Here is a 23,071-nt window from a genome sequence, read left to right as displayed (position 1 = left end):
CTGCGAACTTGGAGATATTACATTCAATTCCTTTGTCTATATCATTAATGTATATTGTAAATAGCTGAGGTCGCAGCACTGAACCTTGCGGTACCCCACTCGTCACTGCCTGCCATTCTGAAAAGGATCCGTTTATTCCTACTCTTTGCTTCCTGTCTGCCAACCAGTTCTCTATCCATGTCAATACATTATCCCCAATACCATGTGCTTCAATCTTGCACATTAATCTCTTGTGTGGGACCTTGTCAAAAGCCTTTTGAAAGTCCAAATACAGAATCTAGTACAGAAAGCTACATTTTACATTAAGGTGACTGAAAGGGTTAAACGGAGAATGATTTTGCCACTTAAAGTATGCTAAATACAGGAGCGTCCAGTGCTGCTTTGCAACATGCATCTAAACATGCGAAAAGAGATAATATTAATTTCTACTGTCAAAAGTAGACTGATTTTTTAATCATATTTTTGTCTGCAATAGAAAAGACTTTTCAGCAACAGCTACAGGATGCGCTGGTGGGCACTTGCAACCTCAGACTTCCAGGTTCGTGCGTTCAGCTATCTTGCTTGCAATCACAATTAGTAAAGTGTTTTGTGCATGCCCCTGCTTAAAAAATGAGATCACACTGTCACAGAAAGAACTTCTGTTGCACCGTCTAGACCATTATTGTGATGTTTGGCTTGTCCTGAGTTCATCACTTTAAGTGCACGCTGAAACCAAGGCTGACTTTTTTTTTCTGGTATCATCTCAAGAGGAAAATGCACCCAAGGTGAAAAGAGAATGAGCAGAGGAAAGCTTACTATGCATTCCACAACCATAAAACAGTTTTACAGTAATTACAAAGGTCATTTTCGACAGCCGTGCTTATGCAGAACCCTTGAAAAATGATTCCACTGTACAAAACTTTGGTTGCCGATTTTAAGTCGACTAATTTATGCAATTTCTGGAATGCACTGGCCACAACTGGATTATTCACAGACTAAGCGATTAAATCAGAAAAGTAACTCGATCTTTTAAAATGAATTCTGTAAATAATGACAAAAAAGTCAGCCTCGTGTTGTTTCAACCAATAAAGTTTTGCTTTTCAAATTTCACTCCTTTTTTCCCCTCCTTTTTCATTCTGGAGTCATCATCATCATCATAGGCAGTCCCTCAAATAGAGGATGACTTGCTTCCATGTCAAAAAGTTCACAGGTGTTTTAAAGAAAATTCCAGGTCCAGAACTAAATCTTGAAGGATGTAAGATGCCTCTGCATGGATTTTTTTAATGTGTGGTGGCCATTGCACACCAGCCACCTCACGGACTTGACAGAGCTAGGTCTTGGTCCAGTGGCAAGGATTAACCAAGACGACTGGAGACCAGCTCTGCTCTGCCAGGGAGCGGAAGGAGCAGCATGGCAGCCTGGCCCAGCAGTCTGAGCGGCCCCGGCCTGCGAAGACCATTCTGGCATACAGTATCACAGAGTAGAAGATCTCTGGTGCTTCACCCAAGTGCTCGTTTGCGTGAGTTTCCCGCAAAAGTGAAGCCCCACTATTTACAGAGAGGCGGCGTGGGTGCGGGTGAGACCGAAAATGGCCAAAGAACCTGGTAAGGTGTTAAGATCGGCAGGTATTCATTAACATTTTGCACCTCCGTCTCCTGCCCACCAGCCGACCAAACAGACAGCCTGGCCGGTGGGGAGGGAGGAAACTACAATTGGCAAAAGGCTGCAGCAGGGGAACCTTTGCGGATGGTCCCCGACAAATGGGGGGGTGGGTGGGGTGGAGGAGGTTGGCAATCGGGTGGGATAGCAAGTAGTGGGAATCGGGGGTTGGGCAAGAAACCTATGGTCAGGAGGGCTGGGGGAGGGAGCGGGGAGGTGGGGGTGGCTGGAGATTCGGACTGGGTGGGCGCGCGGGAGAGGGAGAGGCTGGCTATTGGGACTGGGGGGAGGCCGAAGGCTTCCTCGACAGGGCCAGGGAAGCATCCCCATTCCTCCTGAGCTACAAAGAGTGCTGAAACAGCCAGCCACTTACCTTGGGGAGACGCCAGATCCCATTGCTGATTTTCCCGACCCTTGGGAAACCCATGCAGTAACAGTTAGCTACAAATCGCACTCCCAATTGCACTATAGGAGTCCGATTTAAATATATTAATAAGCGGTGGATTGGGATCATATTCCGGGCATTTCACTTTTTAAAGCCCCGACCCACTCCTGCCCATCTTGGGGGTGTTAATATGAGGCCCGATTATTAGCAGGGTATTCAACAGTGGAAATGATTACAGCTGGATCCAATCCTGTCCTCACCTGCCATGAGGAGCAGAAATCTTCCCTGACCATTGCCCCAGCCGAGATCAGCTAATTCAGCATGTAGCACGCATAACACTCAACATCTCCAACTGTGGCACCAACACCAGTCAACGACTCTGTACAGAATGCACAAAACCCTCCACATCCCCCCTCTGTCACAACACACAAATAGCAAATATCTCCTTGTGCAGCACACACTCAATCTTTCCCCATCTGGTGCACACAATACTCAACTCTCTATCTGTGAGGCTGTCTTGTGACTGTCCAGTCAGCCTCGGCCCTGAAAACACAAATTCCATATTTTTCTTTTTAATTCAAGACAAACACACGGAGGAACTCGCCTGCTGATCTAATGTCTATGGATCACACTGTGGGGGTAACTCTGACTTTGACCGATAGTGTAAAATGGACGATAACGGGCAGCTGATCCGATATTGCCCGTTTTACATTATTGTTCAAAGTCAAAATTACCCTGTGTCTCACAACTGATGAGTCAAAATCCACATAGCCCAGGAGGCAATGAAGTGAATTGAGATCAATTAACTTTGTACAAACCAAAAAATTGAATTATGGAATCTTCCTGGTCTGTATAACACAACTACACAGAGCATCATATTTATTAACTCAGTTACTGCATACCCAAGGATATTCATTTGATTGAACTACAGTCCTTCTATTCTTGTTCAAACTAAGACCGTACAGAGGGTTGTTTTACAACATGAACAGTATAAATCTGGTCTTTCAAAAGCCTATAGTGTGTCAAGCAATTTGATCATGACTGCAGTATAAACAGGTCCCCTCCCTCCAGAAAATGCTGTTGAAAACGAACATACCATACACTCCCTTGTCCAGCAAGAGTAAGAATTCATACACTGCATTACGCATCTCTGATTCGGTGAGGTCCAACAGCGATACCACTTTAAAATCAAGCTGCCGCAGCAAATTGGTCAATTCATATACATCCACCATTGGTGCCTTTAGCTTCGGATGATGGTAATAGGACATGTTGCCAATCAGAAGAGCCACCTTGTCTGTAGCTACAAAGATAACAATTTTAGAATATCCCTTTAACAGCACAAAAATGTACCCATTTTAATTATCTAGGTGAAATTTACAGTACTGAAACACAGTATTTTTTTTTCTCTGAACCTTCATTTATTTTGCTAATACTCAATGGTTACAATGGCATTTGTTAAAAACAATACTGTCATCTTTTCTCCAACCCAAAACGAGAATCCAGAACAAGGGGGCATGACCTTAAAATCAGAGGGGAGATGTCAGGAAGCTCTTCCTCACACAAAGGGTAATGGGAATCTGGAATTTTTTTTACCCCAAACAGGCATTGAGGCTCGATCAATTGTAAATTTCAAAACTGAGATTTGTAAAGATTTTTGTTAGGCAATGGTATTAAAAGTTGCGGAACGAAGGCGGGTAAATGGAGTTAAGATAGTGATCAGCCATGATCTAACTGATTGGTGGAACAGGCTAGAGGAGCTGAATGGCCTACACTGTTACTATGTTTCAAAGGGGAACAATAATGGTATGATTTAGGAAAAGCTGAGTGCCAGCATGAATGGCAGGAAGGGTTAGAAGGAGGTCATCTGATTTTGAGGGAGGAGAAAGAAAAGAGTTCTAGAATAAACTACAGATAGAGAAACATGCCAGCAAGAACTGTGAGGGAGGAGTGTGAATTGAGGCGAAAGAGAAACAAGAATGCCAGCAAAAAGGGAATAAAGTGTATCAGCTTGAACTGGCGGTGAAGAAGAAGAATGTCTTCTTGAATTTGGTGTGGTGGGAAGAAAGGGTGCTGCCTTGTCATAGTGGCAACCATATTAACAATTTTAAAACAACTTAACATTCATGTTTAGAAATAGAAAGTAATAATATATATTCACAATGGCCTGCAATGAGGGAAATCACTGAAATTCTTGCCACAACCTTCCACTATATAAATTGTGAAATATTGTTGCAGCTACAGCTACAACTGTAACAAGCCTGTGGCCCACTGCATTTTCATTGTAACTACATTGTGTCAGCTGTGGCTCAGTGGGTAATACTCTCGCCTGTGAATCAGAAGGTTGTGGGTTCAAGTCCCACTCCAAGAACTTGAGCAAAAAAAAAATCTAGGCTGCCACTAGTGCGGTACTGAGGGAGTGCCGTTGAGGAGGAGGTCGTCTGTCGAAGACCTTGCTCAGCTAAGCCCGTGTGGGAGCTGGTGTGCAACGACCACCCCACGTTAAAAGAACTCACGCACAGGGATCTTCCGCTCCGTTAACATGAAGTTCAGGACCTGGAACGTCAGGACTCTCATGAACAACCCCAACAGCGACAGGCTGGAATGCCGCACCGCCATAGTTGCCTGGGAATTTAGGCGATTTGATATCAACATCGCCACCCTAAGCGAGACCTGGCGGGCAGGGGAAGGCCAGTTCAAGGAACAAGGTGATAAGTTACACCTTCTTCTGGAAAGGGAAACCAGAAGAACGCCGGCTTCGCCATTAAAAATGAGCTGGTTGACTGCCTCAAAGACTCTCCCTTTGGGGCTAACGAACGCCTCATGACTCTTCGGCTCACCCTATCCCGGAACCAGTGCGTCACAGTCATCAGTGCGTACACCCCAACACTTGATGAGACCAAAGAGGGTTTTTACTCCAACCTCGAAAAATCCCTGTCCTGCGTTTTCGCGGGTGACAAATTGATCCTCCTCGGTGACTTCAATGCCAGGGTTGGCAAGGACACAGACTTCTGGGGTGGCGTGATAGGCAGAGAGGGAGTAGGGAAAGCCAACTCCAGCGGTACTCTACTCCTGACAAAATGGCTAGAGCACGTGTGTTCCGCCAGAGGGACAAGGCATTGTGGCAGCACCTTTGCTCCAGGCACTGGCACCTGCTCAACTATGTCATCGTCCAAGCCATGGATCGCAAGGGTGTACGCATCACCCGCGCCATGACAGGAGCAGACGACTGCTGGATGGACCACCGCCTAATCCGATCCATCATCGACATCAACATAGCCCCAAAGCCCTCGGAGGGGGCAGCAGAAGCAGTGCTGCAAAAAAGTCAATGCTGGAGCACTTAAGGACCCAGCTAAGAGAGCCCTATACAGCCAGCGCCTCACAGTTAACCTGGCGTGCCTTGATGGCCCCGAGACGCAGAATGCCCACAGTGCTTGGTCTGCCCTCCATAACCAGTGCCTGCAAAGAGACGCTTGGTCACTCAACCAGGAAACACCAGGACGGGTTTGATAAGAATGATCAGGAGATCCAAGAGCTAATAGATCGCAAGCACAGGGCATTTCTGAGCCTTAAGCAACAACCCAACACGGGAGCAGCAAAGCAGCATTTTAAAAGGCTCAAGGCTGAGGTCCAACAAAAAACCCTGGAACTAAAGAACAGGTGGTGGATGGAGAAAGCACAGGAGATACAGCAGCTGGCCGACAGCTATGATGTGCGAGGATTCTTCATCGCAATCAAAGCCACCTACAGGCCAAACTCCCAAGGCCCCACCCCACTGCTGGCCAAGAATGGGGAAACACTCATCAAAGACACTGAGGCAGTCAGGGCCAATGGAAAGAGCACTTTGAAGATCTCCTCAATAGAGACTCTGCCTTCGACTCGAGTTTTTCTCGACTCCATCCCACGGCAAGCTACTCACCACCACCTCAGTAAGACCCCAACATTGCACGAGGTAGAAAAAAACCGTAAGACAGCTTAAAAACAACAAGGCTACGGGTGCGGATGGAATCCCTGCTGAGGCATTGAAGTATGGTGGAGAGGCACTGCTGGCGTGAATACACAACCTCATCTCTCTCATCTGAAGGGAGGAGAGCATGCCGGGGGATCTGAGAGATGCAGTAATCATGGCCATCTTTAAAAAAGGGTACAAGTCCGACTGCGGCAACTACAGAAGAATCTCCCCGTTATCAGCCACAGGGAAAGTCGCCGCGAGAATCCTCCTTCTTCCCATGGCCGAGGAACTCCTCCCGGAGTCACAGTGTGGATTTCTTTCCCTACGGGGCACAACGGACATGATTTTTGCAGCGCGACAGCTACAGGAAAAATGCAGGGAACAGCACCAACCCTTATACATGGCCTTCTTTGACCTTACAAAGGCCTTTGACACGGTCAGCCACCAAAGAACTAACTTCAGGAGTGGAAGCAAGTCTTCCTCGATTCCGAGGGACTGCCTATGATGATGATGATGATGACTGAGGGAGTGCTGCACTGTTGGAAGTGTCATCTTTTAGATGAGACGTTAAACTGAAGCCCCGACTGCTCTCTCAAGTGTACATAAAAGACCCCATGGCACTATTTCGAAGAGGAGCAGGAGAGTTATCCCTGGTGTTCTGGCCAATATTTATCCTTTAATCAACATAACAATAAAACAGATGATCTGGTCATTATCACATTGCTATTTGTAAGAGCTTGCTTGTGCGCAAATTGGCTGCCACGTTTCCCACATTACAACAGTGACTACACTTCAAAAGTAATTCATTGGTTGCAAAGCACTTTGAGGCGTTCAGTGGTTGTGAAAGGTGCTATATACATTCTAGTCTTTCCTTTACATTTCATAGGCCTATTCTAAAATAGTTGGTCAATTTTTACTATTTCCCGAAGTTGGCATATATGCCATTGGTCCTGGCTGCTACTCATTCCTCGCAATCTTTGCTGCAAGTGAGATATCCTGGTCTCTGATGCCAAAACAAAACAATGTTGGCAATTAGGAGCATCAGCTAGGACCCACAACAAGGAGCACATCAAGGAGGTAGAGTGTTTTTGGAAGGGCAGGGTTTAGGAGACAGAGATCCCTCTGTGAACTTCAGGGAGGGGGTCAGAGGGAGTGAGTACTTCTCTGAGGAGGAGGAGGAGAGCCTATTTGTGAAGAGGGAAAAGTGGCTGTTGGGGAAATGGTGATCTAGTTGGCCCGTTCAATATGGATTAACCAAAAAAAACACTTACTTTTGCTATCATTACTTAGAGGAAAAAAAATCAACTTTGAAATGAAAGTGTGTTTAAAATGAACCTAAATGCATCAATTTTAATGCCAAAATTAAATATTTTCCTAAAGCTTCCAAGAAGTGTTCGTGCCAGTATGCAGCGGAAACAGCAACTAGTAGTAGTACGGGTAATCTAAAATTTACTGCAAATGTCCAGAACTTCCAAAAGCACAAAAGTTTGGATAGTTGGGTCGGGAAAATATGAGAGAAACATCACATCTGGGACTCAGACAGAACAGAGGCAGGTTAATGATTTAGATGAAGGAATTGAATGCAATTTAGATATTAATGATTTAGATGAAGGAATTGAGTGTAATATCTCCAAGTTTTCAGATGACACTAAGCTGGGTGGCAGTGTGAGCTGCGAGGAGGATGCTAAGAGGCTGCAGGGGGACTCGGACAGGTTAGGCGAATGAGCAAATGCATGGCAGATGCAGTATAATGTGGATAAATGTGAGGTAATCCACTTCGGTGGCAAAAACAGGAAGGCAGATTATCTGAATGGTGACAGATTAGTAAAAGGGAAGGTGCAACGAGACCTGGGTGTCATGGTACATCAGTCATTGAAGGTAGACATGCAAGTACAGCAGACAGTAAAGAAAGCAAATGGCAAGCTGGCCTTCATAGCGAGGAGATTTGAGTATAGGAGCAAGGAGGTCTTACTGCAGTTGTACAGGGCCTTGGTTAGACCACACCTTGAGTATTGTGTGCAGTTTTGGTCTCCTAATGTGAGAAAGGACATGCTTGCTATTGAGGGAGTGCAGCGAAGGTTCACCAGACTGATTCCCGTGATTGCAGGACTGACATATGAGGAGAGACTGGATCGACTAGGCTTATACTCACTGGAATTTAGAAGAATGAGAAAGGATCTCAGAAACATATAAAATTCTGACGGGACTGGGCAGGTTAGAGACAAGAAGAATGTTCCCGATGTTGGGGAAGTCCAGAACCAGGGGACACAATCTAAGGATAAGCCATATAGGACCGAGATGAGGAAAAACTTTTTCACCCAGAGAATTGTGAACCTGTGGAATTCTCTGCCACAGAAAGTTGTTGAGGCCAGTTCGTTGGATGTATTCAAAAGGTAGTTAGATGTGGCCCTTATGGCTAAAGGGATCAGGAGGTATGGAGAAAAGGCTGGGGTGGGGTACTGAGGTTGAATGATCAGCCATGATCATATTGAATGGCGGTGCAGGCTTGAAGGGCTGAATGACCTGCTCCTGCATCTATTTTCTATGTTTCTATGTAAAAGTAGAAAGGTCAGAATGTCATACCGAACCAGTTTTACCACTGATTATGCTAATTCGTAATGTACTTGAATCAATAAGATTTGGGTGCTTTTTTTAATGATACAACCAAAGGGAGAAAAAGTAAAGCTTTACACAAGCTTGATTTATTGTACCTTCATCATATCTACACACACACACAGACAGAACAAGAAGGAGGGTAACTTTACTCACCATAATGTCTTTGGTTAAAGCCTAAATCTAGCTGTCCAATCTCAACTGGATTACCTGATGGCGGAAGAAGAAAGTTAATACTTCTAAATATTTAATTGCAGTGCTATCTTGTTCAAGGCCCTACTTTATATAGTGATTGTCCATCAATTTGACACAATTATAGTCAGCTCAAGGTAATATTTATAACTATAGTAAAAATTTAACAGCTAAATTTTATGATTCCTCGATTTCTATTACAACCATTCATTTTTCATAATTTTGTGTAAATCTAGTTAACTGCTACTCCTTAGCAAAAATACTAGCTTGGACCTTTTTCCATTGGGCACAGGCGGGACAGAGCAAGATTCATGCCGGCCAAAGTCATGATTACTAACTGTTGTTTTAAAACTGCCTTCTGTTGTTCACTTGAGTAGTAGTGGAAGGTCGAATAAACAAAGGCAAGAAACAAAAAGGGTCACACTGCATCATAATTCTAAAAGGACAAAGGGTTTTAAAAAAACAAGCCTGAAGGCTTTGTGTCTTAATGCAAGGAGTATCCGCAATAAGGTGGATGAATTAACTGTGCAAATAGATGTTAACAAATATGATGTGATTGGGATTACAGAGACGTGGCTCCAGGATGTTCAGGGCTGGGAACTCAACATCCAGGGATATACAACATTCAGGAAGGATAGAATAAAAGGAAAAGGAGGTGGGGTAGCATTGCTGGTTAAGGAGGAGATTAAGGCAATAGTTAGGAAGGACATTAGCTTGGATGATGTGGAATCTATATGGGTAGAGCTGCAGAACACCAAAGGGCAAAAAATGTTAGTGGGAGTTGTGTACAGACCTCCAAACAGTAGTAGTGATGTTGGGGAGGGCATCAAACAGGAAATTAGGGGTGCATGCAATAAAGGTGCAGCAGTTATAATGGGCGACTTTAATATACACATAGATTGGGCTAACCAAACTGGAAGCAATATGGTGGAGGAGGATTTCCTGGAGTGCATAAGGGATGGTTTTTTAGACCAATATGTCGAGGAACCAACTAGGGGGGAGGCCATCTTAGACTGGGTGTTGTGTAATGAGAGAGGATTAATTAGCAATCTCGTTGTGCGAGGCCCCTTGGGGAAGAGTGGCCATAATATGGTGGAATTCTGCATTAGGATGGAGAATGGAACAGTTAATTCAGAGACCATGGTCCAGAACTTAAAGAAGGCTAACTTTGAAGGTACGAGGTGTGAATTGGCTAGGATAGATTGGCGAATGATACTTAAGGGGTTGACTGTGGATGGGCAATGGCAGACATTTAGAGACCGCATGGATGAACTACAACAATTGTACATTCCTGTCTGGCGTAAAAATAAAAAAGGGAAGGTGGCTCAACCGTGGCTATCAAGGGAAATCAGGGATAGTATTAAAGGCAAGGAAGTGGCATACAAATTGGCCAGAAATAGCAGCGAACCCGGGGACTGGGAGAAATTTAGAACTCAGCAGAGGAAGACAAAGAGTTTGATTAGGGCAGGGAAAATGGAGTACGAGAAGAAGCTTGCAGGGAACATTAAGACGGATTGCAAAAGTTTCTATAGATATGTAAAGAGAAAAAGGTTAGTAAAGACAAACGTAGGTCCCCTGCAGTCAGAATCAGGGGAAGTCATAACGGAGAACAAAGAAATGGCGGACCAATTGAACAAGTACTTTGGTTCGGTATTCACTAAGGAGGACACAAACAACCTTCCGGTTATAAAAGGGGTCGGAGGGTCTAGTAAGGTGGAGGAACTGAGGGAAATCCTTATTAGTCGGGAAATTGTGTTGGAGAAATTGATGGGATTGAAGGCCGATAAATCCCCAGGGCCTGATGGACTGCATCCCAGAGTACTTAAGGAGGTGGCCTTGGAAATAGTGGATGCATTGACAGTCATTTTCCAATATTCCATTGACTCTGGATCAGTTCCTATGGAGTGGAGGGTAGCCAATGTAACCCCACTTTTTAAAAAAGGAGGGAGAGAGATAACAGGGAATTATAGACCGGTCAGCCTGACATCGTTAGTGGGTAAAATGATGGAATCAATTATTAAGGATGTCATAGCAGTGCATTTGGAAAGAGGTGACATGATAGGTCCAAGTAAGCATGGATTTGTGAAAGGGAAATCATGCTTGACAAATCTTCTGGAATTTGTTGAGGATGTTTCCAGTAGAGTGGACAAGGGAGAACCAGTTGATGTGGTATATTTGGACTTTCAGAAGGCTTTCAACAAGGTCCCACACAAGAGATTAATGTGCAAAGTTAAATCACATGGGATTGGGGGTAGTGTGCTGACATGGATTGAGAACTGGTTGTCAGACAGGAAGCAAAGAGTAGGAGTAAATGGGGACTTTTCAGAATGGCAGGCAGTGACTAGTGGGGTACCGCAAGGTTCTGTGCTGAGCCCCCAGCTGTTTACACTGTACATTAATGATTTAGACGAGGGGATTAAATGTAGTATCTCCAAATTTGCGGATGACACTAAGTTGGGTGGCAGTGTGAACCGCGAGGAGGATGCTATGAGGCTGCAGAGCGACTTGGATAGGTTAGGTGAGTAGGCAAATGCATGGCAGATGAAGTATAATGTGGATAAATGTGAGGTTATCCACTTTGGTGGTAAAAACAGAGAGACAGACTATTATCTGAATGGTGACAGATTAGGAAAAGGGAAGGTGCAAAGAGACCTGGGTATCATGGTACATCAGTCATTGAAGCTTGGCATGCAGGTACAGCAGGCGGTTAAGAAAGCAAATGGCATGTTGGCCTTCATAGCGAGGGGATTTGAGTACAGGGGCAGGGAGGTGTTGTTACAGTTGTACAGGGCCTTGGTGAGGCCACACCTGGAGTATTGTGTACAGTTTTGGTCTCCTAACCTGAGGAAGGACATTCTTGCTATTGAGGGAGTGCAGCGAAGGTTCACCAGACTGATTCCCGGGATGGCAGGACTGACCTATCAAGAAAGACTGGATCAAGTGGGCTTGTATTCACTGGAGTTCAGAAGAATGAGAGGGGACCTCATAGAAATGTTTAAAATTCTGATGGGGTTAGACAGGTTAGATGCAGGAAGAATGTTCCCAATGTTGGGGAAGTCCAGAACCAGGGGACACAGTCTAAGGATAAGGGGTAAGCCATTTAGGACCGAGATGAGGAGGAACTTCTTCACCCAGAGAGTGGTGAACCTGTGGAATTCTCTACCACAGAAAGTTGTTGAGGCCAATTCACTAAATATATTCAAAAAAGAGTTAGATGTAGTCCTTACTACTAAGGGGATCAAGGAGTATGGCGAGAAAGCAGGAAGGGGGTACTGAAGTTGCATGTTCAGCCATGAACTCATTGAATGGCAGTGCAGGCTAGAAGGGCCAAATGGCCTTCTCCTGCACCTATTTTCTGTTTCTATGTAACAAATTCAGTCTTCTGGTTATAATCATTTTATTCTTTCAGCATAAAAAGCAATTTACAAGCGGGGTATAGTCACAGATAGAGCAGGCAAACTTATTCACAAGTTACTTCTTGTGCTGCATAAACAAAGAAAAGCTTATATTTATACACTGTTTTTTTTAATCAAACTGGAACTGGCATTGCCTAACATAGTAGTCTCTGGCTACTGCATACTCCAGAGAAACAAGTCTACATTTTCTTCAACATACATCAAACAACGTTAGATGCAAGTAAAATATCATGGCCTTGCTGTGGTAAGCATAACCCTTCTACTCTCTCGACATTCTTATCATAAATATAACATTTCTAATCTAAACATTCTATAATGAACATATCCAAGGCCGGTTGGTTGCGAACACTGGCTGTTGCTAAGTGAAATCTCTCTCTCTATGATGATGCCAACTACCTTTTCCCCTTATATTAAATGAATTAAACATGAACACCTTTTGCAAGCTGAATTAACTGAATTTCATATGCTAATACTAACCCCATCTTCATTTGAGACATGACATGTGGTAAGTATATGCTTGGAGGAATTTACATATGTAAGAGGCTTCTCGCCTGTGTTAAGCGGCAGCCATGGACACCTGAAATCGGTTAGATCGATCTTCAGGTGTCCATGGCTGCCGCTTAATATGGGGTGCAACTGTGTGCTGACACGCTTTGGCCCAGAATTCGCTGCAATGTCGCTATTGGTGAGAATGCCGTAAATTAGACCTTTGTGCTCCCCTATCCTCCAGTGGCAAAAATTACACCACAATTTGCTGGAATAGTAATTAGAATACTCTGCAGCGAGCAGAAGGGTGGATCTGGAGCAGCGTGGCCAATGTCTGATACACATCCAAGGTACTGGGGCCCGACACAGAATGGAGCAACACGGATTAGTTTAGAATCAATGGCTCCGATCTGATAACATGGGTCACAGTCTGTATGGACAAAAAATCTAGGTCGGGTTTAATGTGGTTGAAGAGTTTTTACTGGAACAGAATAGATAATTAAATCGATATCAAGAAGATAATCGTATATATATATCTAAGGTTATTTCCCAAACTGCGTGCGATCCTTAGCTATATTTCATTACTGGTTGCAATTATTACTTAGCACACAAGATCAAAAAATATTGATAAGAAAATAATTTCAGTCGGGGAACATTAACATGTCTAGCTGTCAAAACACTTATTTTATTACTTAATAGAGGTTTAAAATTTCAGTGAAGTTCCTAGAACAAGTCCTACCCTCAAGCAACCTGCTGAGCTATTGAACAATTTACTGGTTCTGAACCCTCCTGAGCCATCGATCTAAGTTGCTACAGTAGTTGCTAAAGTTGAACAGCAAAGATACAATCACATTGGCGTTAATTCAGCAAACTCCATCTGGCCATTGATCATAATGGGAGCGGAGCTCTGATAATTTGCTGTTCAACTTTGTCGGCGAGAATAATAACACCACTGTGAGAGCAATCCACAAAGTCAGCACAATCTGTGGACCCTATACACAACATCTGCCAACATAAATACTCTTTTCTGTAGAGAGTGGAACACAATGTGAAAAAAAAACTTACTTGTTTCTTCAGGGAACTTCAACTCATCTGAAAGAGATTCAGTAAAGAAAATGTTTGGTAACTGTGAAAAATATAGTCCCTATTTTCAATTCTTTTAAAATCCAACAGAAATCTTGACTGGTTTATAGGCTAAAGTGACACGTGCAAAATAGAAAAACAGCAGTAGTTAAAGCAAAGTGGACCTGGTCATCATTAATCCTTTCCCCAAGAATCAGATGGAAAGCAGCCAGTCATTATTCACCAAGAATGCATGTCTAATTCGGAAGCTCGCAGGGCTCTTTTTAAAAAAAAACCTTTTTGCTGATTTTTTAAAAAGTCAAGTGCTGGAAATCTGAAATAAAACTGAAAATTATAGAAATAAAGTGCCCAAGTTTCCACATGATTTGCGCCTGATTTTTTAGGAGCAACTGGTGGAGAACGGACTATTTTAGAAATCGCAATTCTCCACATTTTTTTTTCTGCAGTTCTAGTCAGGTAGAACAGTTCCACTTTGGAACAGAATTTTTTCTTCAAAAGGGGGCGTGTCCGGCCACTGACGCCTGATTTCAAAGTTTCCACAGTGAAAACATACTCCAAACTAACTTGTAGAACTGAAAAAACCTGTTCTATACATTAAAAAATCAGGCGCAGGTTACAAATTAGGCATAGGGAACGAGGTGGGGGGGGGGGGGAGGGGGGGGGGAAGGGAAGTCATTAAATTCTATAATAAATCCTTATTTATACTTATACAAATAAATCCAACCTGAATAAACATTTATAAGCAAAGAAAAGATTAAATAAACCATCTTCCTACCTGTGTGAAAGTGCTTCAGGCAGGCCTTTCGAGACCGAAGGCTGAACGGGCCGGCCCAAGACTTCGGGCAGGGCCCGTCCCCAGCACCAGATTTACAGGTAGGTGGTGTTGGGTCGGGTCGGGGAGGTTCGGTTCGGGTTGGGTGGAGGGAGGGAGAGAGAGGGGGGGAGGGAGGGAGAGAGAGGGGGGGAGGAAGGGAGAGAGAGGGGGGGGAGGAAGGGAGAGAGAGGGGGGGAGGGAGGGAGAGAGGGAGGTCAGGTCGGGGAGGGGGAGGTCAGGTCGGGGAGGGGGAGGTCAGGTTGGATCCAGTCCGGGGGCGGGGGGGGGGGGAGCGGGAGTCGGGTCCAGTCGGGGGGGGGGGGGGGGCAGGAGCAGGAGTCGGGTCGGGTCGGGGGGAGTGGGAATCGGGTCGGGTCCAGAGGTGGGGGGGAGCGGGAGTCGGGTCGGGTCCAGTCGGGGGGGGGGGGGCGGAGCGGGAGCGGGAGTCGGGTCGGGTCCAGTGGGGGAGGGGGGGGTTGGGTCGGGGGGCGGGTCGGGTCGGGGGGAGCGGGAATCGGGTCGGGTCCGGAGGCGGGGGGGAGCGGGAGTCGGGTCGGGTCCAGTCGGGGGGGGAGCGGGAGCGGGAGTCGGGTCCGGTCTGGAGGCAGGGGGGTGGGGAGCGGGTGTCGGGTCTGGTCGGGGTGGGGGGGGGGAGCAGGAGCTGGCCGTGGGAGGAGCCTTATTCACGCAGCCCCAGTGAGGCCATTCAGCTAGGGGCTGCGTGCTTCGGGCCCCTCCCACACAGTTTCGGGCGCCTGGAGCTACTGCACTTGCGTGCCCACTGTAGCGCGCATGTGCAGAGGTCCCGGCACTGTTTTCAGCGCAGGGACCTGGCTCCGCCCCCTATAGCTCGTGCTGCGCTGCGCCGAGGGCCAGAGGACCTGCAGGTAGGTGGAGAATACAGAGGATTATTTTAGGCGCACTTTGTGGCGCGAAAAATGGGCATCCAGGTCGGGACTGCGCCGTTCTAGGCGCGTGTGGAAACTTGGGCCCATTAAGTGAAAGAGAAAAATGGATTGACCTTTAGCTGGAACCTGCATCAGAAGTGGAGTGCAGTTCTGATGAAATGTTAATCTTTCCGATGCTGACTGACTGGATGTGCATGGAAGCCATGTGTATTAACACATTTCTACGTTATCGCCCACAAATTATATGCAGATGATTGCCATTATGTTCAATCAGCTCAGGTTGAGGTTTGGTTTGGAGAGCTCAGCCAAGCTTTGCAATGAACACACACGTAACTTTGAAATCTGCAACCAGGTAATAATACTCATCCTAACAATCAATGCTGTTATGATACAAAACATACATTAATAGGCCACTTTATTCAAATTCCACTAAATTCATATTCCACCTCCATCTTTGATTGACTGTAACAACTATTGTGGTTTGAGACGTTACTATACCATTGCTTTTCTATGGGATGATATACTGTGGCAATTTTAAAATTAGTTCTAAATCCTGCAATGGTGAATTCTATGCTAAGGTTTCATTGTTGTTACTTTTGGATTGAAGAGTAGCCCATTCCTATTTCCCACTGGAGAAATCATTTGAGAAGGAATGGATCGCAAATTAACCAGCATGTGTTAGAATTTAGTTGCCTTCAACACATTACCATCGTCACATTCCACAGCAAATGCTGCACTGTACCTGGGCCCTTACAGTTAGAGTAACATACAATTGTAACATGTTTCTAAATAGATCTAAAATATGAAGTATGATACCCTCTTCTTTCCATCTCCCTCACCTGTGAATTTTGTACTTATCAGGATGACGGTGTTGAAATTTTTCTACACTACCCAACAATATACCTCATGCTAATCTCCACTCTATGGAGTGGCGAAGCCGCCAACTTTTCGTGGAACGGCCGCTGATAGCCCAATTGCCTTCCAAGGTTTCCTGGTGGTGCCCCGACCCCACCCCCCTACCCCCACCACTCCGCTGCTGCCGATCCGTGGTAAGCACGTCATCACCGCCGATCTACACCCCCCCGATCCCGACGGCAACATTCCCCTCTGAAAGTCTTTGGCCCGCCCGGCGGTGCCAACACCTGTTTTTTTCCCGATGGTCCAGTGAGGGTGTGGCCTTCTGCAACGGTGGTCCGGCCATGTTTTTTTTTGTTGGCTGACTAATATGTCGGCCTGACAATTATGCCCCCGGGTTTGGACGGGCCGCCAACAGGCAGCCTGGCAACCCACTTGGGGGGCCTGGCCGCTGGCCCAGCCGAAACCCTCCGTGGTGGCCCAGTGGGCCGAAGTTTGAAAATCACAGAGGCTCTCCCCTTTAAGTGAGGGGGAGAGCGGCGGTGACGCGGCACCGTGATGACATCATCGCGGTGGTGACGTGGCACCGTGATGACATCATCGCAGTGGTCACTCTGCACCGCCCCATATCCGCCCCTCGAGTGTTGTCACCGCCCCCATGAAGAGTGACATTCGGATCCAGGGGAAAAAAACAACAAAGAGCGGAATGTCACTCAAGAGGCAACCTGAACCGCAGCTGTGGTAAAAAACATTCTGATCTGATAACATGGTGATGGGTCGCAGTCTGTATGGACAAAAAAATCCAGGTCAGGTTTAATGTGGTTGAAGAGTTTTACTGGAACAGAATAGATAATTAAATTGATATCAAGAAGATAATCGTGTATATATATATCAAAGATTATCCCCCAAGCTGCGTGTGATGCTTAGCTATATTTCATTACTGGTTGCAATTATTGCTTAGCACACAAGATCAAAAAATATTGATAAGAAAATAATTTCAGTCGGGGAACATTAACATGTCTAGCTGTCAAAACACTTATTTTATTACTTAATAGAGGTTTAAGATTTCAGTGAAGTTCCTAGAACAAGTCCTACCCTCAAGCAACCTGCTGAGCTATTGAACAATTTACTGGTTCTGAACCCTCCTGAGCCATCGCTGTAATGGTCTAAGTTGCCACATTAGGGCATCCCATAGAACAGCAAAGATACAATCACATTGGCGTTAATGCAGCAAACTCCATCTGGCCATTGATCATAATGGGGGCGGAGCTCTGATAATTTGCTGTTCAACTTTGTCGGCGAGAATAATGGCACCAATGTGAGAGCAATCCACAAAGTCAGCACAATTTGTGGACCCTATACACAACATTTGCCCCGTGGGCCCCGTTTCAGGTGGGTGGGCAATTTCTATCCCCTTGTTTCCAATATGCACAGCAACATCTATCAAAGTGACACTGCTAATTTAGTTCTAAATCGTCCAAAAGCACTTTACAGCCAATGAAGTACTTTTTGAAGTGTAGTCACTGTTGTAATGTAGGAAACGTGGCTATTAATTTGCACAAAGTAAGTTCCCACAAACAGCAACGTGATAATAACAAGATAATCTGTTTTTAGGTGATGTTGATTAAGGGATAAATATGGCCCAGGACACCAGGGAGAACTCCCCTGTTCTTCTTCGAAGTGGTGCCATGGGATCATTTACATCCACCTGAAAGAGCAGACGGGACCTCGGTTTAACATCTCATCTGAATGACGGCACCTCCGACAGTGCGGTGAGCGGCGACCATGGGCAGCGTGGAGGCATGCCACTTCAAGGTACAGCGTGAGCTGGTGCAGGAGGGTGATGGCTGTGAAGAGTGGTGTCATCAAGATCTAGGTCGGTGATTGGAGGGTGGGCAGATACAGCAGGTGCAGCGAGAGACTGTAGAGGGATGTGATCGGGGCCCAGGGGAGGCGCGAGTTTGGGGCCAGGGGCCCAGGGGCCGCACTAGGTCCGTGCAGCAGAGCTGGTCTCCAGTTGTCTTAGGTAATCCTTGCCACTGGACCAAGACCTAGCTCTGTCAAGCCCATGTGGTGGCTGGTGTGCAACTGCCACCCCACGTTAAAAGAATTCACGCACGGGCATCTTCCACCCTTCAGGATGTAGTTCAGGTCCTTCATTGAAATACCTGTGAACTCGTCCTTTTTTTGGCGTGGAAGCAAGTCATCCTCATTTCGAGGGACCGCCTATGATGACTGCACGAGCGTGTCAGCCTCGGTTTATGTGCTGAAGACTTTGGATTGGGATTTGAACCCACAACCTTCTGACTGAAAGGCAAGGATGTTACTCTAAAAATCTCAAAAAGATTAACTCCTTACCTATAAAAACGTCTGCTTCCATACTCCATTGTTCTGCCTTGCCATTGAACACATGGCAACGGTACTGGCCCTGATTGTCCAGATTTATTTTACTTATCTATTTTCAAATAAAGGTGTGGGTAAGTTACTTATGTGAACAAAATGTAAAGTACAACATCTGTATCAGAAACAATTCTTCAAGTTCATACCACTGGAGAGGAGCCTCACCCTATAGGTGTGCAAACCGGGAAAGTGTGGGGGTGCTGCCAATCATTTCTGGTAAGTGAGGCTTCCACAAATAGCGTGAATATGAAAAATTGGCTCTAATGCATATATAAATTTTTAATATATAAAATAAGTAAATAGTACTGTACTTAAAACTTAAAAAGCAGCAGCTGATTTTAGGAAACAGGTTTTAGCATGTGATCTAAGGTTTTATGCCTTTCACAACTCCAGGATTTCCCAAACTGCTTTACAGCCAATGAAGTACTTTTAAAGTGCAGTTACTGTTGTAATATAGAAAACACAGCAGTCTATTTGCACACAGCAAGTTCCCACAAAGAGCAATGAGGTAAATGGCCAGATAATCTGTTTAAGCGATCTTGGTTGAGAGATTAATATTGACTAGGATATCGGGGAGAACTCCCCTGCTGTTCTTCGAATAATGCCATGGGATCTTTTACATGTACCTGAGAGGGCAGCCAGGCATAGATTTAATGTTTCATCCAAAAAATGGCACCTCTGACAGTGCAGCACTCCCTCAGTACTGCGCTGAGGTGTCAGCCTGGGTTATGTGCTTAAGTCTCTGCAGTCGGGCTTGAACCCATGATCTTCTGACTCAAAGGCGAGAATGCTACCACTGAACCAAGATGGACACACTATTCACAAAACATATTGGGGTCGATTTTGACTTTTGGGAGACCGTGTGTGCGTGTGAGAGGGAGCAATGAGAGTGTGAGCCCTTGCCTCATTTAAGCCTGGCAGGTGAGCTGCGGAGCACCAAACAGGCAACCCAATTCAGTATGCCGGATTGAGGCCTCAAGATCGGGCCGGGCAGCTGTAAACAAGGTCACAGTATTAGGCAAGCCATACTTTATAAAATAGAGAAAGAATTGCTATTGATTCGAAGGAAATTATTCCGGGATAACTCCCTGGTTTTCTGCAAAAGTTGCAATGGAATCCTCAACATCTCCCTGCACAAACAGATGGGACCTCGACATGTCCAAGAATGCAGCACTCCCTCAGCATTGCCCTGTAGTATCAGGCTAGATGGTGTTTCAAGTTCACAACCATCTGACTCAGAGATAGCTATTATTTATCGATCAGAACAAGTTTCCAGAGAAATACATCCAGAGGGGGTGGGAGAAAGAAACAAAGCCTTACTGCACTAGAAAGTACCTTGTAGTGCCTTTCACAGCCATTGGTGACTGGTAGTCCATTTCTCAGCCATTGATAACGTGGCATTGGTATGCCAATTGCAGTACATTCCAATAACAGTGTGTCTCCCACCATCAGATTTTGGGCTTGTGGCTGATTTATAATCTGAAGCCTGGTCTCAGTGGTATAGAATCTTCTTCCTGAAAAAAAAACAATTCTATTTTCAGCAGTTGGTCACAAATATTCTTAGACTTTCAATGATAAAGCCATGAAAATGAGCTTGATCTATTTGAAAAGCACAAAATAACAGTTTGAGGACCAAGGCCATGTGCACACATCAGATGCTGAATTTTGAGGGGGGGGCGTGGTGGAGGAGGACGAGGGGGGAGGGAATACTAAACGAAATAAAAATTACAGATAAGACTGCCACTAGTAAACTGAGGAAGATAAAGGAAGACAAGTCACCCTGCTCAGAAGGATTTTGTACACTTTCTTTAGGGAATTAATAGAAACAGGAACTGTGTCCAAGATTTGGAAAGTAGCTAATATATCATAAGAACACAAGAACATAAGAAATAGGAGCAGGAGTAGGCCATCTGGCCCCTCGAGCCTGCTCCGCCAGTTAATAAGATCACGGCTGATCTGATCCTGGACTCAACTCCACTTCCCTGCTGCTCCCCATAATCCTTCACTCCTTCATCGCTCAAAAATCTATCTCCCCCTTAAATATATTCAATGACCCAGCCTCCACAGCTCTCTGGGGCAGAGAATTGCACAGATTTACGACCCACTGAGAGAAGAAATTCCTCCTCATCTCAGTTCGAAATAGGCGACCCCTTATTCTGAAACTATGCCCCCGAGTTCTAGATTCCCCAACGAGGGGAAACATCCTCTGTGCATCTACCTTGTTGAGCCCCCTCAGTACATTATACGTTTCGATAAGATCACCTCTCATTCTTCTAAACTCCAATGGGTATCGGCCCAACCTGCTCAACCTTTCTTCATAAGTCAACCCCTTCGTCTCAGGAATCAACCTCGTGAACCTTCTCTGAACTGTCTCTAACACAAGTATATCCTTCCTGAAATAAGGTGACCCAAAACTGTACGCAGTAATCCAGGTGTGGCCTCACCAATACCTTGTACAGTTGTAGCAGGACTTCCCTGCTTTTATACTCCATCCTCTTTGCATCAACGTTTAAAAGGGGGCATAGGGATGACCCTAAGAAATGGTTCTCGGTATGTGGGTGACACTGGGAAGGCCAGCATTTATTGCCCATCTCTAGTTGCCAGTAGTCTTCTTTCGTGTGGTAGTAGCAAAGCAAATCGAATATTAATATCCAAGTTGGATATCCAGGCCAAAGCTTCCGGTGTAACAGTGTGGATATTTTGTCGGCTGCCTGCAAATTTTCTGTGAGGGCAGTGCTCAATGATGTGCTCCAGGGTCTGATTAGGAGCTCCACAGTCACATGATGGGGCTGCTTTAAACTTCCACCTCTGGAGAAGGTGGCAGCATCTACCATGACCAATTCGGACGCATTTGATGGTTGTCCACGGTTTGCGGAGAAAGGTTTGATCCAAACGGGTTGGATTTTCGGGTCTTCTCTGCTCCGCCTTTCAGCCCAGAGTGGCAGCAATGGTGGCACTGAGGTGTTTGGGCCGGGCGATCAGCCTCCAGCGCCCCACAGGGATCCTCGGGTCTGGTTTTGCGGTGGCACGGAGCAGCACCGCCCGGAAGAGCTGGTTGCGACACCGACGCTGTAGTGTACGAATAGAGTCTGACCAGATACTGTGAGCTCAAAGTAAAGTGTGACCGTAGTCTTTTATTGCAGGTTTCCGGGGTGTCGCTCCAGCCTGTGAGGCCTCCTTAAGTACAGGTGCTCCCAAGGGATTGTGGGATCCCTTGGGACTCCAGGGGATGAGCCCTCTGGTGGTTAAACAGGGTATTTACAGGTTTACATATATAACACCCCCCCCCCCCCCCACAAAGTCAACAGTGTAACTATTTACAAGGTGAGTCAATCTGGGGCCTTTCTTTCCCTGGTTGATTGTCTCAGTGCAAATGCTGGTTTTGGTGAGTCGTTTGTTGGGCCCTCGCTGGGCTGCTGTGCAGCTGACCTTGCTGGGCTACCTGGTGTGGTGAGTCCTGCTGGGCAGCTGCGGGTGATGGGTTCTGCTTCGTGGTCAACCGTTGTGTCGGTTGCCACTGGTATGTGTGTGTTGGGGGGTCAAAAAAGGTAGGGTCTAGTGTGGGTTGCTCTGAATAGTCCGTGAATCTGAGTTTGGTTTGGTCCAAGTGTTTCCTGTAGATGAGTCCATTTGAAAGTTTGACCCGAAACACCCTACTCCCCTCTTTGGTCACGACAGCACCAGGAAGCCACTTGGGAGCTTGTCCATAGTTCAACGCAAATACAGGATCATTCTTCTCAATTTCGCATGACACATTTGCGCTATCATATGTACTTTGTTGAAGCTGCCTGCTCTTTACCTGTTCATGTAGATCAGGGTGGACTAAAGAGAGCCTTGTCTTAAGTGCCCTTTTCATGAGCAGTTCAGCGGGTGGAATCCCAGTGAGCGAGTGGGGTCTCGTACGGTAACTAAGCAGGACTCGGGATAGCCTTCAGTTACCCTCTTCAAGCTCTGCTTGATTGTTGGCACTGCTCTCTCTGCCTGACCATTGGATGCTGGTTTGAATGGGGCAGATGTGACATGTTTGACCCTATTACGGGTCATGAACTCTTTGAACTCGGCACTGGTGAAACATGGCCCGTTGTCACTCACAAGGACATCAGGCAGGCCGTGCGTGGCAAACACAGCCGGCAGGCTTTCAGTGGTAGCAAAGGATGTGCTTGCCGACATTATCTCACATTCAATCCATTTGGAGTACGCTTGCTGACATTATCTCACATTCAATCCATTTGGAGTACTACAACCACTAGGAACATTTTTCCCAAGAATGGGCCTGCATAGTCGACAAGGACCCTAGACCATGGTTTGGAGGGCCAAGACCATAAACTTAGT

General features: G+C 45.8%; 1 protein-coding gene across 4 annotated transcripts in view; it reads right to left on the bottom strand.

The window, feature by feature from the left end:
* LOC139239187 (mucosa-associated lymphoid tissue lymphoma translocation protein 1-like) overlaps positions 1-23,071 on the bottom strand; it is a 237,785-nt gene that overhangs the window by 73,375 nt on the left and 141,339 nt on the right. For all 4 annotated transcript variants that reach the window (XM_070867826.1, XM_070867851.1, XM_070867835.1 and 1 more), the window contains 5 exons: positions 20,075-20,253; positions 18,698-18,794; positions 13,745-13,771; positions 8,742-8,795; positions 3,120-3,323 (listed from right to left, as the gene is read on the bottom strand). In XM_070867826.1, coding sequence (XP_070723927.1) covers positions 3,120-3,323; positions 8,742-8,795; positions 13,745-13,771; positions 18,698-18,794; positions 20,075-20,253 — 561 coding nt within the window. The remainder of the gene's footprint in view (positions 1-3,119; positions 3,324-8,741; positions 8,796-13,744; positions 13,772-18,697; positions 18,795-20,074; positions 20,254-23,071) is intronic.

Source organism: Pristiophorus japonicus, chromosome 2, assembly GCF_044704955.1.
Source record: "Pristiophorus japonicus isolate sPriJap1 chromosome 2, sPriJap1.hap1, whole genome shotgun sequence".
NCBI lineage: Eukaryota > Metazoa > Chordata > Chondrichthyes > Pristiophoridae > Pristiophorus > Pristiophorus japonicus.
The sequence above is the reverse complement of the archived record's forward strand: the minus strand, read 5'-3'. Positions and strand labels throughout refer to the sequence as shown.